The 17,965-nt window shown below is 40.9% G+C and overlaps 2 protein-coding genes across 5 annotated transcripts; one reads left to right on the top strand and one right to left on the bottom strand.

The window, feature by feature from the left end:
* Nucleotides 1-542: 542 nt before the first annotated feature.
* Nucleotides 543-6,847, top strand: LOC147337296 (protein RD3). Its single transcript, XM_086303406.1, has 3 exons — nt 543-806; nt 1,087-1,394; nt 2,195-6,847. The coding sequence occupies exons 1-3, from the start codon at nt 801-803 to the stop codon at nt 2,568-2,570; spliced, it is 690 nt and encodes a 229-aa protein (XP_086159532.1). The 5' UTR covers nt 543-800; the 3' UTR covers nt 2,571-6,847.
* Nucleotides 6,274-13,395, bottom strand: stx5a (syntaxin 5A). 4 transcript variants are annotated; one of them, XM_086303363.1, is made up of 12 exons: nt 13,079-13,395; nt 12,441-12,652; nt 11,309-11,379; nt 11,006-11,061; nt 10,836-10,906; nt 10,620-10,736; nt 9,972-10,028; nt 9,794-9,875; nt 8,578-8,664; nt 8,341-8,444; nt 8,090-8,211; nt 6,274-7,539 (listed from the first exon to the last, which is right to left on the bottom strand). In XM_086303363.1, exons 2-12 carry the CDS (start codon nt 12,501-12,503, stop codon nt 7,380-7,382), a joined length of 990 nt encoding a protein of 329 aa, XP_086159489.1. In that variant the 5' UTR covers nt 12,504-12,652; nt 13,079-13,395; the 3' UTR covers nt 6,274-7,379. The 4 variants fall into 4 exon arrangements, with proteins under 4 accessions (XP_086159489.1, XP_086159480.1, XP_086159507.1 ...); XM_086303354.1 differs by having other exon boundaries at nt 11,309-11,382; nt 13,079-13,380; XM_086303381.1 differs by lacking the exon at nt 8,578-8,664 and having other exon boundaries at nt 13,079-13,387.
* Between the last annotated feature and the right edge of the window lie 4,570 nt (nt 13,396-17,965).

Raw genomic sequence — 17,965 nt, 5'->3', positions numbered from 1 at the left:
GACTGCTAACACCTGAGTGTGTGAGAAAGTGAGATTAGGTTGGTTGTTATGTAACATTAGCCCAACAACAGTCTGGTAATTGCAGGTGTGTTTGAAAGATTATTGTCTGTCCACTGGATGCTATTTTAAAGACTGTGCTGGGTATAATAGTATGCCTATCAGCCTGAAACCAGAAATTCTGCTGGTTTAAGTTTCATGACTGTCCAGAAATTAGTCTGTCAGACTCTGAAAGTGGTTTGAAATATCTTAGAGAAAGGTGTTTGTGACCTGCAACCTTCACTACATCTTTAACGTCAGATAAGATATAAAATCATGAAAAACATGCAAAAGAAAGGTGGCAAAACAAAATTAAGTCCCCATGCTGTTATATAAATATTATATAAATATATATAATATTATATAAATGTTATATAAATACCCCACCTGAATTCTGGCCATCACACACAGAAGCACAAACGCACATGGCTCTCACAGGCGTACACTCATGTCACGAGGTAATCTCCTCTTGTCACTCACTCATTATTAATACAGGATTACTTGTATTCTCAATCCCAAACTCGCACACACACAATACGCACCCCTCACAGAAATACACGCACTGTCTGCTGGGGACCTTCACCGGTAGCAAAGCAGTCAGGTATCTGTGAGCCACCAGCTGGAGTCTCAGGAGTTTCATCCACTTTGAATGTCGCGAGCCTGTGCAGGCCCGCTGCTCACTTTACTGCTGACAGAGGTTTTACCAGACAAGTGTTGGATAGTCATCAGAAGAGAAGATACTACAGCTTTGTAACCCTTGTTTCATGAAGGTAAGAAAAGATTTATATATATCTGATAACAAGGAGAGAAGTTAGAACAGTATGCAATGTGTTTGCATTCACATATGCACCACATTTTACTTAAATAGACAATCAAGATTTCAGAGGATTTTAGATAACTCCAGTGTAAAACAGCTCTACAGACTGTGTGCTGAGGTGATTTTAATGCTTTTGCTTTAAACACTATAGCTTCAAACATGGTGAAGGTCATATCATCGTATGACAGATACTTTTTAGTCTCTTCTTCACCAACTCTTTGTGTCTTTTCCAGATGTTTCCTTGGTCCGCTGTTTTCTCCCTTGAGCCTAAAGTGCCCGGCCAGCGAACAACTGAGGAGCTGGTAACCAACACCCTGATGCTGGAGCTTGGGGCCATGGTGAAGCGCACTGAACGCATCCGTTTGGAGAGGGCGACGGAGGGTCGTCGCCGCCGTCGCAGCTCTTCCTCTACAGCAGACTACAGCTGGCTGGCAACCACCCCGACCCCACAGCCCTATGAGCTCACTCCCAATGACCTGCTGGAGCTGCAAGACCTCTGTGCCAAAATCCCTCCTGCACAGTGTGGGCCTGTGATTGTCAGGTAAGAAAAACAGGCAGAGGTAGAGACAGAGCTAGAGATCTGGCAGGATAACGGTGAAACTGTTACTATAACTAAAAGACCTACAGATCATTTTCAAATAGCAGAGAGCTGCAGGGTTTCAGTCTAATCCATTTTACACACTAAGCAATAACTCGCTGATACTGTCAGAGCCATACTTATAAAAGTTGACTTTTAAATGTCTGTGTGAGGTTCATATCAACCCCTTATGTAAATCTGAGAATAGAAAAACTGGAGGGTCAAGATGCATGTACAATTTTCTAGTTTCTGCGACTATGCTTGCTTTGGTGTGGTGTAAATAAGACCCAGCACTAACCCTACCCCTCACTGGTAAATGCCCATAATTAATTCAACATAATGATGAATGAATTTTCAGTTAAAATAAAGCAAATGTGACTTTTTTTATTGGTGTTATCACTGAACAGAGTTGTTTAGACAAAGCGATCAGTAAATATAAGGGCTTTAAAATCTAATATTCAGTTTTATTAATCTGTGGGATTCAAAAATATGAACAAGTTGACAAAAAAGCAAGAGTCATCAATGAGACTCCATCATTAATAGTCACTTCTGCAAACACGTCCTCTGTTAGAAAAAAAAGTTTCATGCAGGCTATCCACCCTCAAACACCACCAGTGTTTTTCTTACAGTGACATTCCAATTTATTCTTCATTCTCCACCCTTACACTCTTTGTTGGCTGTGTCCTTTTTGTTTTGCCTTGGCTGTAAAGGGGTGTGAATCAAAGTCAGCTCATATTACACTTACTCTATCCCTCTTGCTGCAGGTTCAGGAGGCTGGTGTCACAGATGGAGCCCGAGGTTCACGAGGTTCCTCGGCTCTTTCGCTCAGTGCTGCGTGACTGTGTGGATGAGGCGAACGGAAACGATGAGGTTCCGACCCAGGAAGTGGTGTTTGAGAAGCAGCAGCGCAGCAAAAGCCTCTCCTTTGTCACTTTCCGCACAAAATTCCGCACGGGGTATTTCCCAAAGGGCAGCAACTTGAGAGGCTCCAAGGGGAACCTGCAGCAGCAAGTGGAATGGTCTGATGAGGAGGAGGATGGAGAAGGGGAGGAGGAGGAAGCAATCAAAGCCAGGGCGAGGAAGGGAAGGAGTAAGAGCATGCCAGAGATCACCCCTATAGAGCAGAGTGCTCATGGGTGAGAGAAGTGAGGGGAGTCAGGGGAGAAATAAAGCAGAGGGACATGTGCAAGGGAGGGGAGGAGAAACTAGGAGAGTCACAGAGAAGACTAGGTGAGCCCAGATTGTACAAGACAAGCATTAATGAGGAAGAAAGGGAGAAGTGGAAGTAGCTGCCATTAAAAAATGGGTCAAATAAAAATCTGGAAAACTTAAAAAAATTATTTTCTTCCTTATTTCAAAAGATGAAGAAAAAAATTCAAGAGAAAGGACTTAAGTAGATTTGCTCACTGGCAGCTTTAGGTAAATCTAAAAGAATTATGGTTCAGAATCAGAATCAGAATCAGAATCAGAAACTTTATTGTCATTGTCATGAGAACAACGAAATTAAGAATGGTCCCCGATCATTGCATCATCCCTAGCAATATCAAAATATAAATAAAACAATAAAATTCAATAAATAAAATAGATAGAATACTTAAAATACTAATAAGATATAACAGTAAAACATTCACATACATTCCCACACACATGCTTCAGACCGTGCATAGATTAACACAAGAGTGGCGTGATGGACATTTTTTTGTAGTATTCAGATGTGTTATTGCAGTTGGATAACAGCTGTGTTTGAGTCTATTAGTCCTTGCTCTGATTGCCCTGTACCGTCTGCCTGAGGGCAACAGTTCGAACAGGGAGTGGCCAGGATGTGAGGTGTCTTTTATGATGTTTTGGGCCTTTTTAAAACAGTGGGCGTTGTGTAGAACTTCCAGTGTGGGGAGAGGGCAGCCAGTGATCTTTTGGGCGGTGTTAATGATCCCTTGGAGTGCTTTCCTCTGAGCCCCTGTGCAGCTAGTGTACCAGATGCATATGCAGTAAGTTAGAACACTCTCAATGGTGGCTCTGTAGAAGGACACCAGCAGTCTCTGTGTGATGTTATTCCTCCTGAGAATTCTCAGGAAGTACAGTCTCTGTTGGGCCTTTTTCAGCAGCTCGGAGGTGTTCACACTCCAGGAAAGGTTCTCCTCTATATTGACTCCCAGGAAGCGGAAGCTTGCCACCCTTTCTACACAGTCCCCATTTATGAATAGTGGTTGGATCTCTGCCTTTTTCCTTCTGAAGTCTATTATGAGTTCTTTGGTTTTTTAAGTGTTGAGGAGGAGGTTATTGGCCTTACACCATGACGTCAGCTGCTCCACCTCGTCTCTGTACGTAGACTCGTCTCCCTTGGAAATGAGCCCCACCACTGTGGTGTCATCTGCAAATTTCACAAAGATGTTGCTGTGGTGGCGAGGAGTGCAGTCGTGTGTGTAGAGAGAGTAGAGCAGTGGACTGAGCACACAGCCCTGGGGTGAGCCAGTGCTGAGACTCAGGGCTGAGGATGTGTGATGGCCAACTCTGACTCTCTGTCTACGGCCCGAGAGGAAGCTATTGATCCACATGCAGGTGCTGTATGGAAGCCCCAGGTCTTGTAGCTTGGCCACCAGTTTGTGTGGAAGGATGGTGTTAAAAGCTGAGCAGTAATCCACGAAGAGCATCCGCACATAGCTACCATGCTCTTCCAGGTGAGTTAATGCAGCATGGAGTGCTGTGGCTACAGCGTCTTCCGTGGATCGGTTTGCTCTGTAGGCAAACTGGTGTGGATCCAGGCTGCGGGGCAGGGCTGCTGTGATGTGTCTGCGGACCAGCTTCTCAAAGCATTTCATTACCACTGGGGTGAGTGCCACCGGTCTGTAGTCATTCAGGCCGGTGATGTGGGGCTTCTTAGGCAAGGGGACTATGGTGGAGGACTTCAGGCAGAGTGGGACAGTCGCCTGTGCGAGGGATTTGTTGAAAATCCTGGTGAAGATCCCAGCCAGCTGTCCTGCACAATCCCTCAATATTCGACCTGGCACACCATCAGGACCCGCCGCCTTCCTCGGGTTAACAGCCTGCAGCATGCGCCTCACCTCGTGCTCTTCCAGGGTGAGGGTGGTGCTGCTATGGGTGGCGTGTTGCTGCTGTGGCTCCAATACCTCCGGTACCCTGGTCTCAAAGCGGGCAAAGAAGATATTCAGCTCCTCTGCCAGCTCCAGGTCACCGTCCGCAGCTCCGAGATTGATCTTATAGTTGGTTAGGTGCTGGATGCCTTGCCACACCTGCCGGCTGGTATTACTCTTCAAATGGTCCTCGATCCTCCTCCTATAGTCCCCCTTTGCCTCTCTGATGCCTCTCTTCAGGTTGGATCGGGCTGTGGTGTAGTAATCCCTGTTGCCAGACCTGAACGCAGCTGCCTGACCTCCCGGGTCATCCAGGGCTTTTGGTTGGGATAAGCCCGGATCCGTTTGACTGCTGTAACAGTGTCTATGCAGTGTTTTATATAGCAGAGGACACCGTCTGTGCTGGCTTTAAGATGTCAGCAGCCTTTTGTGGTCCTGGTGGGTAAATTAGAAACTGCTGATACTGTTTTACCTACATAAGACCAAAAATACTAAAGGGAATAAATAGCTGTTCCAAATCTGACACGACCTGTTATGCTCATTTCCATATTTCAAGTACCCTTTCCTGATTTCCATTTCAAAATAATCCTGCTTTGTCTCATTCTGGGCCTGGAACCAGTTTTTATGTTAGCTCATCTCCCTTTAAAACCACTTTTGTCTGGTAACGGATGGGTGAGGTTTCTGTATCTGAAGTGGTAAATACAGATCCTCCTTCTTTTAACGGGACCCTTGCCACAGCAGATCATCTGCCTCCATCTCATCCTATCCCTACCATGCTCCTCTGTCACAGTAACGCTCTGCATGCCCTTCTTCATGACCACAGAGACCATCTCTGTGGTCTTCCTCTCTTCCTCCTACCTGGCAGCTCCATCTTCAACACCTTTTTGATATATCCACTATCACTCCCTTGACTACCACCTCTACCCTTCCTTCTCTTCCTGATGAAACCTTCCCATTTATCTGGACTTGGGACTGGCATTAGGAGTACACTGGGTTGTACACCACCACAAGCTGGGTTGACACGAAACAGACTAAAGAATATGGAAGTGGAAAAAAGAACATTTAAAGCAGTCTGAATCCTGAATTGCTGGCTACCAACTTAATATTTTGAAACTCAGACCATGTCTGAGCATCAACCAGTATAACTGGTTGATGCTCAGTATACAAGAAACCTAAGAAAATTAGGTTTCAGTATACAAGAAACCTAAGAAAATAAGGATATGTCCATGACAGCCTATTTAGTATGTTGAGTTAAACTTTGCTCAAGCTTATGGCATCTATAAACTCAAACCCATACTGTAAGGGCTCTCTGATGAATCATAAACACATCACATGAACTAAAACTTGTTACATAACAGACAGGACAGCTTTCTTCTGCAGACTCAGCAGCCACAGTTTGGCTCCAGATCACCAGCTCAGTTAACAGATGCTCTCCCGTCAAGTAAAGCAGAAAATAATTAGACTCACGTATGATTTTACTGTAATACAACATGTACTTAAGGTAATAAATAACCAATTTTCTGATCTTGTCTGTGCAATTAAAACACTTCTTTTACACAAAAATGTCTTCTTTTTTTGTTTTAAATAGATGTTTAGCTAACATTTGAGGCTAATGTTTAAATGCATATCTGTCTGCATTGTTATAAATGAAAATAAAGAATAAAAGGCCAAATATAAACTGCAGCATTTGTTACAGCTAATTAAAGCTCTGCTGACTAATCCTCTTATCCCAAGAAAATCCCACACGTGAATGCCAGCACCCCATTACTGTTTTATTAATGCACACTTTATCAATACATCTTCATAACTATTTCAACTTTATACACTGAAGTCAAGGCATTTGGCTAAAAGAAAAAAAAAAAAAAAGAAAGAGCAAAAGAAAAAAAAAAGAGAAAAAATGTTTCTTTTAAAAAGTTGTGGTCATTTAAATAACATCCTGTACATTAGGTAGATAATGGATGCGCACAGGCATCCAACCAGACACTTCCAGGGAACGTGGCCGATCGTGTGACTTTACAACCAGCGCTTACCCCTTCATACGCACTGATCCTCCTGCAGCACTCAGTGAGTGAGGTTTAAACCTTTTCTTCCATTAAACCTCTGCGAAGGCTGCTCACCACACAGCTTCATTTAAAACAGTGCCGTTATATAACATTTCTCACAGCTCACTCTTCAGTTACACTGCAAACCTCCCTTCATCTGGCTATGACTGCCTACTTGTGCCACAGCGAGTTTCCTTGTATTGTGTCACAGTTCAACAACGGTACCAATTTGGCAAATGAAACAAAACAGCAAATAAAGATTTAAAAAAAAAAAAAAAAAAAATCCACATCAGTTTTGGATGGTAGAAGGTTAGGAATTGCTGATAAATGAGAGACAGTCATGTGGTTCCAGTAAAAAGCAGGTAAAATATGAAGCAACATAATCTGAGGAGCAAGTCCAGTTGTAAAGTTTGGCTTTGTAATACTTACTATAAAGGATGACGTGTGGTAAAAGAGGTTAAACAAAACAACCATAAGACAGTTTGCAGAATCAAACCATTAAATTAGAGCCATTTTGATTAAATGCTTATGAATAGTTGGTCAATGTAGGATACAGAGCAGCTTTCTGCTCTTAAAGTGGGGATTCAAAGATCATTTATTTGTTTTATTCGAGAGTTCAACATCTTCATTTTCCATTGAAGAGTCAAATTAAGACTGAAAAGTTTGTGGCTTGGGACAAAACGACAGGTCCGTATTCAAGTGGATCCCAAAAGCCTCCATGAAATCGTGATAGAAGAGTCTCGAAATACATCCTCTTAGTCTAGCTTTAATTTTATTCTCCCTCATTCGATACCGTTTCCCCGTTCCTCATTCCTTTAAGCAAAGAAGACGACAAAGATGATGAAGAAGACCACGAGGACCAGAAAGATCTTGATCATCAGCCAGCGGTTGGAGGAGACCGACTGGAAGTATTTGAGGATCTCTGTGTGGGCAGCCTCCACGTTCAGCTGGGTGTCCTCCACGTTAGCATCGATCCTGTGAGAAGGAAACGGAGCAGTGAGAAGAGTTTTTATCTCTAATCAGTCTTGTTTTATTTCAAAGACTAAGATATTACACCAATACTTACACCATTAATGCAAAAAAATAAATAAAATCAATTTTTTTCAGTTCTGCTTTAGTTTGTTATTTGTTTATTTTAAATAGAAAATTGCTAAGATTTGTTATTGCTTTGATATATATGGGCTTCTGTCTTTTAAATTTTAACACCCTCTAGCGGTTAAAATTGGTGTAGGTTGATTGCCTTCCAGGGCTATTAATGAATCCTGACTGATGAGTATTTGTCAGACCCTGATGAAGACTTGTAGTCAATACGTGCTGATCTGTTTTACTTGCTGAATTGTTCCAAGAATACATTTGTTATATAATTTTATCCCAACACAGGACCAAAAAAAAGAAAAAGAAAAAAAAAGTGCTTTTATGTTTCAGGCTTTTTTTCCAGCAAGATTGTTTTTCCAGTCCTTTCTTTCAGTTGTGTGACACGTTCTTTTATCCTACTGAACCTCATCTGTCTCAATCTCTTCCTCACCTCTGGATGGTCTCCTCTTGCTCCTTGACCATGTGCGCCAGCTGCTGAAATATGGAACCCAGTTCCACGATGGTGCTCTCGATGTTTTGCATGGTATCTGCACGGCTCTGGATGTACGAGTCCTGTTGCCACAACACAGCATTTTAGTCTAATATTTAGCTAATCTTGGATAAAAGTCAGTCAAGTTTGACAACAGAATAAATTTTTTGAGCCACCTGTCTGACTTCAGCAAACAAACACCAACACCCTACCTGCTCATCAATAAGCTGAAGCTGCAAAGGATTACTTGGAGAGTCCATATCGATAGCAACATCCCCCCGGCTCCGGGACTCTTCCTGCATCAGGACCGAGCCATCTGCAGAGACACAAAACACACACACGTGATCACAGAAATCCTCTATGGTACGGGCGGAAAGCAGAAAGAACAGCGGGCACATACAGTAGCTAGTTATACCCGCTTGGAGAGTCGAGACGTTCCCGGGAAATACCTTTGTAATTTGCGGTTGTATAGCCCTGGTAGTCATTGCGCGGCTCACGAGCTGCATGCGGCTCCTGGGCCCCTTTTTTGCGGCTCCCTAAAATATTTTGTAATTCTTGCATTACAGATGACCAAATACAGTAATAATCATTCACAAGGACTGCCAGCAGTTCCCTATCACAACAGCTGCTGTTTTGAAAAGTACACTGGTATTTAAAACTTATCCACAACCAGTGCCGTTTTTGAAAATGAAGGAAAAAACAAAACACCTAACCATCAAACAACATGCTCAGTGCAAGTACGCCAAAAACAGAAATAAGGGAATGTGTGCACAAGCACAGAAAAACTATATATTCTGTTAATATGTGATTTATTATGCTTATGGTTTTCTACCGTAGGGTTTATACCCATGTACCTTTTAGCAGGTAATAACACAAACAAGTAGAGAAATGTAAATATTTATACCATCATCCATCAAGATAACTAAATGCTGAGTGCATCATTTCAGAGATTAGAATCGAGCCAATTATATATTTAAAATAATGAAACCAGTCTTAATATCCATCTTTTTTTCTTTGTAAAATCTCTAGGCATTCACAATGAGCATTTTGCTTGATATTTGGCCAAAAATGCTAAAATAAAGTGAATTTATGAACATTTTACCAACTGTGTAAATGCACGTACAGGAAGCACTGGAGCTCGGTGCGTTCATTAAAGGGTCTCTGTTAAGAAGCCTGCTCGGCAAAACGTCATTTTAGCAGAATGATGAACTGAGCAGGAGCCAGACGTCGGGTATTTTCCTCCACGACACAACAAAGAAATACTCACGGTGTGTTCACTCTAATACACACTTTGTATGCTTTGAGTAATGATTATTCTCATTACTAGTGGGAAGTTCACACTTTCAGAGAATACAGGTGATATAAATGTGACATTACAGCAGGCAGTGTGAAGCCAGCCATGTTCACGGTCCTCTTTTACCCTTGTCTGTATTACCGGTACTAGCGCTGCACGTCAGTTTATACATGTGCAACATTAAAGGTCCACAAAACGATTAAGACAGAACTTTTCACACAAACAATATTCAGGATAGAGTGAACACGCCTTAATTAAACTACAAAACATGCTTTGTTAACCTGCTGTAGCCATTTACTTTCATATGAGACCCTTGTTAAAAATCTGAATGAGCAACTTGAAGCGTGAAGCTGAGATGTGGAGAGACTTACTGAAGTTGTTGGCCATGAGAGGAGAAGACGACGCCGGAGGCTGGGAGAACTGCTCTCTCCTGCTGCGCTGCTGCTTCAGGTTCTGAAGAACAAGAGTCAAAGAGAGAAGAAACCTTCACCTTATCCAGAGCTTTAGGTATTAGCATTGTTTGCTTTTGTGTGCTGACGCAGCTCTCACCTCTGTTCTGACTTCTAGGACTGATTTGAAGTCATTGGACATCGATGCCAGCTTGGACTGCAGACAAAGAATGACAGAGTTAAAGGAGGTGCCGATTCACTTTTGTTACCATTTAAAAAAAGAAAAGAAGGAAAAACAAAACCCAAAACTACAGAAAATTCGCATTCTCTCAGTCAATAACTACATCTTTTCTTGATTTTAAAATTGTACACAAAGTTTTACAGAAAGGTTCAAAGTTGTTTCCTTTTAGATCAACTTCAAATTCAGAATCAGAATCACAATTTTTGTCAATTTTTTAAACAAATGATTAATTTATCTTGGGGTCTTGATGCAAAAAAAACAAACAAAAAACCCCAAAACAAAATGTTGGTACAGAAATAAAAAACAGAATATATGCTATATACAGTGTATATAATATATACATATATTTAGGAATATATACCAACTACCTACAGATATGAGAGATGAGATACTGAGAAATTAAGTCATATCTAAAGGTTATGACCAGGAAGGGGACAGGGTGCAAAATATAGATAGAGCTCTCATCTGCAGTCATCTTGCACTCATTCTGATCCAAATAAGCAAAAACAAAACGCAAACAACAACAAAAAGCAGCAGGATTTGCACAAATACAGTACAAAAATATACCTGTAATGACACCACTATAGTGTTTGAGTGGGTCTGAATGTGTCGGCCACCTGGAGCTCCACGGGACCTCACCAAGTCCTGCAGCTGTGCTATCTGTTTGTTTAGACTGTTAATGTCCTAAAAGACAAATAAAAGAAGGGAAAGTTATAATATAAAGTTTCATTAGATATAAAAAAGGACTGACATGCTTTACTGAAGAGTGACAGCTCAACTCACCTGCTTAATGATGTATGTCAGCTCCTCGATTTCTATCGCCTTGTCATCAAACAGAGATTTTCTTTTTGCCACTAAAACATGAAAATAACATCATCTAGGTCAGCACTTTGGATGATATCACACTCAGAAATTTGAAATGAAGCTGAAATTACATTAAAATTAACACTTACAAATTGTGAGCTTTTCCAGTTTGGCAAATGTATTGCTCAAGTCTTTCCCAATTCTCCTACAAGGAGACAAAAACAGAGGTTAAACTTTCTCTACTAGTCACAGAACCAATAATTATATTTGCTTCAAATCTCTTTAGTACAACTCTTTAACTAAAGGTAAGAGAAACGGGTATTAAACCATTTATATGCTAAATTCATTATATGAATATTATAGCTAATTCAACAGTGAATATGAAAATAAAGGAACCGCAAATAAACATAAAATGAGGAAACATATGCGAAAACAGACTTTGTGGAACTTACTTGGCCATAACTGTAAAGTCACTGCGCTGCCTGAGGGCACTGAGTGCCGGTTTACTGGGCTGGACTCCATTCTGCTACAGGAGGTACAAAGAAGCAGATGAGATGGCCAGAAACATTTAAAAAAAAAAAAAAAAAAAAAAAAAGGGGGGGGGGGGGGGGGTAAGACATAAATTATGATAAGCAGGACTTTGAGAATTGATTTTAAATGAATCAAGAAGTCAAAGAATTTGGATTTTTTTTTATCATGATAAAATAATAATCCAGTCTGTTCTGACTTTTTGTTTTTAAAATAAAAACTTAAACATGCCAAAAAGTAAAATGTCTAATGGCATAATATTTGGAGTGTTAATATAATAAAAAAAGAGAATGTGGTCACTTAAAAATATAAGATACACAAGATCATTTGAATTTGGCATTTTTTTTTTTAAAATCATCAACCTTCCTCCAAAGAAAAATAATCAGGACTGTGACAGAAATATTTCTAACTAGTAACCAGCACAAGTTAAATGTGAAAACACACTTAAAATGTGTTTTTGGGATAGATGTTTCTATATTAAGTAGCCAAAGTTTGAGAAGTCACACCTAAAAGGCCCATTTTGAGAGAGGAAAAACTACTGAGAGGTAGAGAAAAAAGCTCTACCTCTCAGTAAACAAAAATCACTTCCAAATGTGTTTTTGCATCATCTCACATAAACACTGACATAATTATGTTTGCATTACCAGACACACTGACTGATAGTTATTTACCTTCTTTTTTTAAAGAAAGTAAAAAACATTTTGACACTGTTATTTGGGGGATTTACCGAGAGGAGTAAACAAGGAACAAAAAGCAAAACTAAAAGCCAAACCCAAAATTATACAGTGCTACCAAAACCGATCTGCATCACTGCATTTTAGCTGTATGTGTTAAAAAGATTCTGGTAACTCTTATCAAATCGTGCACAACTTCAAGTAAACCTATCATGGAATATAATAAAAACTAAGCAAAAACGAGCAAAACCACTATGTAAATAGATTGAACTGAGAAAAAAAAAACCCCAATAACTACAAAAAAATAAATAAATTAGAATAAATCTGAGTGTAGGGACGTGGCTGTTTTTTTTTTTGTTTTTTTTTTAAAGACACAACATACCTGTCTGCCCTGGAGAGATTTACACGCTGACTGGAACTCGAGTGTCCGGTCACGGCACGTCATGCTGCCGCTGATAGTGAGTCACCTGCCCGCTATAGATCAAACACCACCCGGGCAGCCGGTTCCTCCTCCTGGGGTCTGTCTGATTGATAAATACTAAGACCTCGCGGTGTACGGACAAATTCACATCGAAAGGTGGTTATCATTCATGTCTGAAATTAAAAAAAAAAGTCACTTGTTAGCTTTCCGGGCCGACAGCTTCAAATTCAACAGATAAAACACAAATTCAGGAGATTCGGTAGCCAAAAGCTAGTCACAAAGACCGCGACAGCGTGGAAATAAGGCCCAAATAACTGTGCTAAAGCTCATATAAATAAACAGGCAAGTTAAATATATATATCATTAGGTAACGATGATTATTTGGAGCCTGGACTGGGTCTGTTTGTGTGAAGGCCGCCCATCACGACACACAGCTGATCATGGCCTGACCGGCTAACCGCGGGCTAACGTTAGCTCCAGAGAGCTAACGGGAGTTTTCGAACGGTCCCTCCAATCTCACCTCGGTGAAAGCCAACTAAAATTGACGGTGCGAGTTTTAAATTTATTTAATAAACAAAGCTAGATGGGGTTCAACTCACCTGAATCGGTATCGCAAAATATTATCAGACCCGTCGGTGTTTCTGGTGAAGACTAGTATACCCAGGAGTTAAAGTTCCGATCCGGGTCATTTCCGGTACTGACGTCATTGCCACGTCTACTTTACCGAGCATGGAAAAATGTCTGCAGTACCGAGTTACTACCACCAGGGGTCGACAAATCTACTGATGTGAGCGGCACAAAGGAATCGACGCTTCAGTTCAGAAAGAAATGCGGACATTTAGTTGAAAACGAAGTCAGCAAATGACAAATAAAGCTATTATTTAGAATTCAAATTAAAACTAAGACTAAAGCAACTAAAGTAACATTATCCACTTACAAAATCAACTCAAAAAACAAAAAGAATATAAATTAGAAAGGACACTTTTTAAAAAAAACAAACAAACTTGGTCACACCAGGTATTGATATGATGTTTAGAATATAATGTCTACATGTCTGAATCTTCCGTTTTCAATACATTTTGTGTTTGTATTGTCATACCTTTTCCCCAAACAATTTTTGTTCCACTGAAATACTTATATTAAAATGATTTATACAACTAAAAAATAATAATAATCCAGAATAGAAATAAAACAACTGATTTAGATAGAAACAATATAACCCAGTACTAGTACGGAGTAATTAATGACGTGGTGTGTGAGTGTACATCAAGAAGCCGCAGTTTCCTGTTTTTAGCTGACAGGAGTGGCACCAGGCGTGGTCTTCCGCTGCTGTATCCCAGCTGCTGAGGAGTTCAACATATTGTGCGTTCAGAGATGTTTTCCTGCATACCTTGGTTGTAACAAGTAATTATTTGAATTACCATTGCCTTCTTATCAGCTCCAAATAGTTTGGCTATTCTTCGATTTTTTTTTCTTTTTGAAGCATTCTCTGAAAACCCTGGATAGCAGTTTCTGGAATATTCAGACCAGTATGTCTGACAGCAATTACCATGCCAAGTTCAAAGTCACTTAAGTCATCTTTCTTCCCCACTGTGATGCTCAGTTTGAACTTCAGCAGCTCTTCTTGACCATGTCTGCATAAAAGCAGCTGCTGCCATGTCATTTTCTGATTAGATACTTTTGTTAACAAGCGGTTAAACAGGTATACCCAATGCATTGGCCAGAGAGTTTACATTCAAAATAAAAACCCTCCAATGTCAGTCCTGTATCCCTTTAGCCACAACCTTTTTCTTTTTTTAATTTGCAAAAGAAAGTTGTTGTAAAACTGTAAATGGAGATTTACCTGATTGTGGCACTCAAAGTAAAAAAAAAGAAAAGAAAAAAAAAGAGGGTGGGCGAATTGTTAATCAAATAAACACAACATATGAGGAATCTTGTTTTCAGTATTCCTACTATCAATAACACTTATACCGATCCCTCAGAAACTGAAATATTACAACTACAATGGTAATACCTTACTGCAGCAAACGTAATGTCACCATTCATCAATTTTTGTTTTTCACTACTGAGCTTTTCTTCTTCGTGTTTAACGGCGGTTGGCAACCAACGTAAAGGAGCATTACCGCCTCCTACTGTTCCGGAGTATGGGTCAGACAGTGAGCTTAAAATCTGTTTCCAAAAAAACAATACAAAAAAAAAAGAAAAAAGAAAAAAAAAGACCCTACACTCTTTCATAAACACCTATATCCTTCAGAAACCCTACCAGTTCCCTCACCTGTGCCCTACTACCCTCCAACACACTCTTCAGATTAAATTCCCAATTCCCCGCTCCTTCAATCTATTCTGCAGAACTTTCCTCTCCACATCATAACCCTTGCACCGCAGTATTACATGCTCTACCATCTCCTCCTCCTGGCACACTCCACAAAGCCCCGTCTCATGTTCTCCTATCATCTGTAGTGTTTTATTTAATGCACAATGTCCCAGTCTAAGCCTGGTAATGACCACCTCTTCTCTCCTATTACCCCTATACAACCGACACCTTGCCACCTCCTTATGATACAATTGCCTGCCCTTACTCCCTGAATCCCACCGCTTCTGCCACTCCTGAACAACTTGCCTCCAAACAATACCTTTTGCTTCAGATCCGCTGCTTTTAATTTCCATCTCAGTCCTATTTTTAGTCAACGCTCCTTTTGCCAACCTATCCACCTTTTCATTTCCACTCATTCCTACATGATCTCGCACCCAAAGAAAGCCAATATTGCTACCACAACACTTAATTCTGCTTATAGTCTCCAGAATAGTATACAGCATACCCTGCCTTGTCTTCGAACAAAATGATTGTAGACTTTAAAGAACAGCTGCCGAGTCAGAACATACTACCACCTGCCTGATTTTTGAACACTCTACCCATTTCAATGCTACCAAAATTGCTACCATTTCAACCGTGTACACTGCCAGTCCATCCGAAGGGCGTCTGTTTATTTCAATATTTTTTGACGGAACTGCTATTCCAAACCCTGTAATTCCAGTATCTGGACTTTTAGCACCATCCGTAAACACATGAATACACTCAGGGTATTCATTCAAGCTGTGAAAATGAAATGCTGAAACAAGATAGACTCTTCCTTTCAATTTTCTCTTCAGATCCAGCAAGTACCAGTCCACAGGAGGGGTCGCGAATAACCATGAAGGAACCACAGGGAACACTACTGCAGGACATATTTTAAGTTCATACACTTGACACTCCTTAGCCCACTGATTCCCCACCTTTCCAAAATGATCCTTCTGACTTCTTGTCTGTGAAGGTTCTCAGTCATCCAGGTCATCGTAGTCAAAGGAGCTTGGAAAGAAAAGCGTCTGGACTTCTTTAAGTTGCTTGAAGACGTTTCACCTCTCATCCGAGAAGCTTCTTCAGTTCTAAGGTCAAATGGTGGAGAGTCCCAGATATAAACCTAGTGGGAGTGACCCCCCACAGAGGGACAAAAGGACCCCCTGATGATCCTCTAATCGCCTGAGCCAAGGTGTGAAACTGGGTGTGGGTCCCAATCAGCCAGAGTTTCGGGTGTGTTCATTGTGAAACCTGGCCCCACCTTATCATGCGAATTCCTGAGATCAGATGGCCCAGGATGTGAGTGGGCGTTAAGGCGTCTGGGAAAGGATCTCAAAACTGGATTATAGATGGCAGAGAGTTGGTGTCGTAAACCCCCACCTCTGTTCAAAGATGGTCGCTCACAGTGGACATAGATGGCTTCTTTCACTCCTCTTACAAACCATCTGTCCTCTCTGTCCAAAATGTGAACATTGGCATCCTCGAAAGAGTGTCCTTTATCCTTCAGATGCAGATGGACTGCTGAGTCTTGTCCTGTGGAGGTGGCTCTTCTGTGTTGTGCCATGCGCTTGTGAAGTGGCTGTTTGGTCTCTCCAATGTAGAGGTCTGAGCATTCCTCGCTGCACTGTACAGCATACACCACATTGTTAAGTTTGTGTTTTGGCGTTTTGTCTTTCGGGTGAACCCGAATCAAATGAATGGCTTGTTATCAGGCCTTTGCCAAACATGATGGCAAGCTGAAGAGGTAATCAAACCATTTGATTCAGCTGTGTTGGAGTAGGGATGCATCTAAAAGCTGCAGGATAGTAGCTCTCGAGGACTGGGATTGGGCAGCCCTGCTCTAAGGGCTTCCGATTGAAGAACATCCAAACGTCTCAACACAGAAGGAGCTGCTGAACCATATGCCACACACCCATAATCGAAGACCGATCTAATTAATGCCTGGTAAAGTCTTTTCAAAGCATAAGAGCTCACTCCCCAACCCCTCCCAGCTACACACCTCATAACATTAATAACTTTTTTGCATTTGGTTTCAATCTGGTCAATATGCTCCCTCCATGTCAGTCTTGAATCAAACACAACACCTAAGTACTTAAAAGAGCTCACTTTCCCAATTACCTCGTCATACAGTTTCAATGTCAAAGTCTCACTCACTTTTCTTTTCTTTTTGTAAAGAACATCATTTTTGTCTTTTCCACCAAAAACCTGAATCCCCAGTCAAATCCCCACTCAACCACCATATTTATTTGCCTTCCTTTTTTCCATAACACACCATCATCAGCAAACAAAGACCTACTACTGATCTTTTGTCTCTTGTCCTCTATATTTATTTTTTACTTACCCCCTTGTCTCGTTATATGGATTCTATTCACCTGTGCATTGTTTCCCCAGCTGTATTCTCACTCCTTAATTAGCTCACGCGTGTGTTTCTTTTTGTCTGATATTATTTCTGTTTGTTACTGGAGTTCCCTGCCTGTTCCTTGTGGGGTCTTTGGTAGTTTTACTTATTGGCTCATATCAGTCAGAATAAATATTTCCCCTTTGTTCCTGTTTCTTTCAGTGACTGCTTTTGGGTCCAGAAAGCACTATATATTTTAATATGGTTTTCTGAAACAGGTCTCTCTTGTAAATGAGACATTGAGCCCCAGTGGACTACCTGTATAAATAAAGGTTAAATAAAAAACCCCCACATCATATAAATGATGGTAGTTTTATTCTTGGACTAGAATACCTTTACATGAGTCAGCGTTCCAAGTAATCCTTATTTATCTTCTACTGGGCCTTTGTGCAGCTCCCCAGTTCCTCTTCTTTCTGAAACGAGCTGTTTTAGCTCCTCCCACTTTAAGCCAACTTTCTTTTATAGTTAAGCTGTGCTGCCATGTTCTTTTCAAAGACAAGAGCCTTTCTGTTGGCAAGCCTTCCAAACAAGCCACATTTATTCAGCCTTTTTCTAATTGTGCTGTCATGAACTTTAACATTAAACTTGCTAACTGGGGCCAGTAGAATCTCAGATGTAGCTCTTGGCTTTTTTGCAGTTTCTGAGTATTGCACAGTCTGACCTTGGGGCTTGTTCACTGGGATGTCCACTCCTGAGAAGACTTGCAGCCGTTTTGATTTTTTTTTCCACTTGTGGATGAAAATTTTTTCTTGC

The sequence above is a fragment of the Aulonocara sp. 'chitande type north' Nkhata Bay genome, linkage group LG2 (assembly GCF_057382095.1).
Source record: "Aulonocara sp. 'chitande type north' Nkhata Bay isolate Kocher_YH1m ecotype deep benthic linkage group LG2, A_spYH_male_GT1.1, whole genome shotgun sequence".
In the NCBI taxonomy this organism is placed as follows: domain Eukaryota; kingdom Metazoa; phylum Chordata; class Actinopteri; order Cichliformes; family Cichlidae; genus Aulonocara; species Aulonocara sp. 'chitande type north' Nkhata Bay.
Note: the sequence above shows the minus strand (reverse complement) of the source record. Positions and strands in the feature narration are given on the sequence as shown.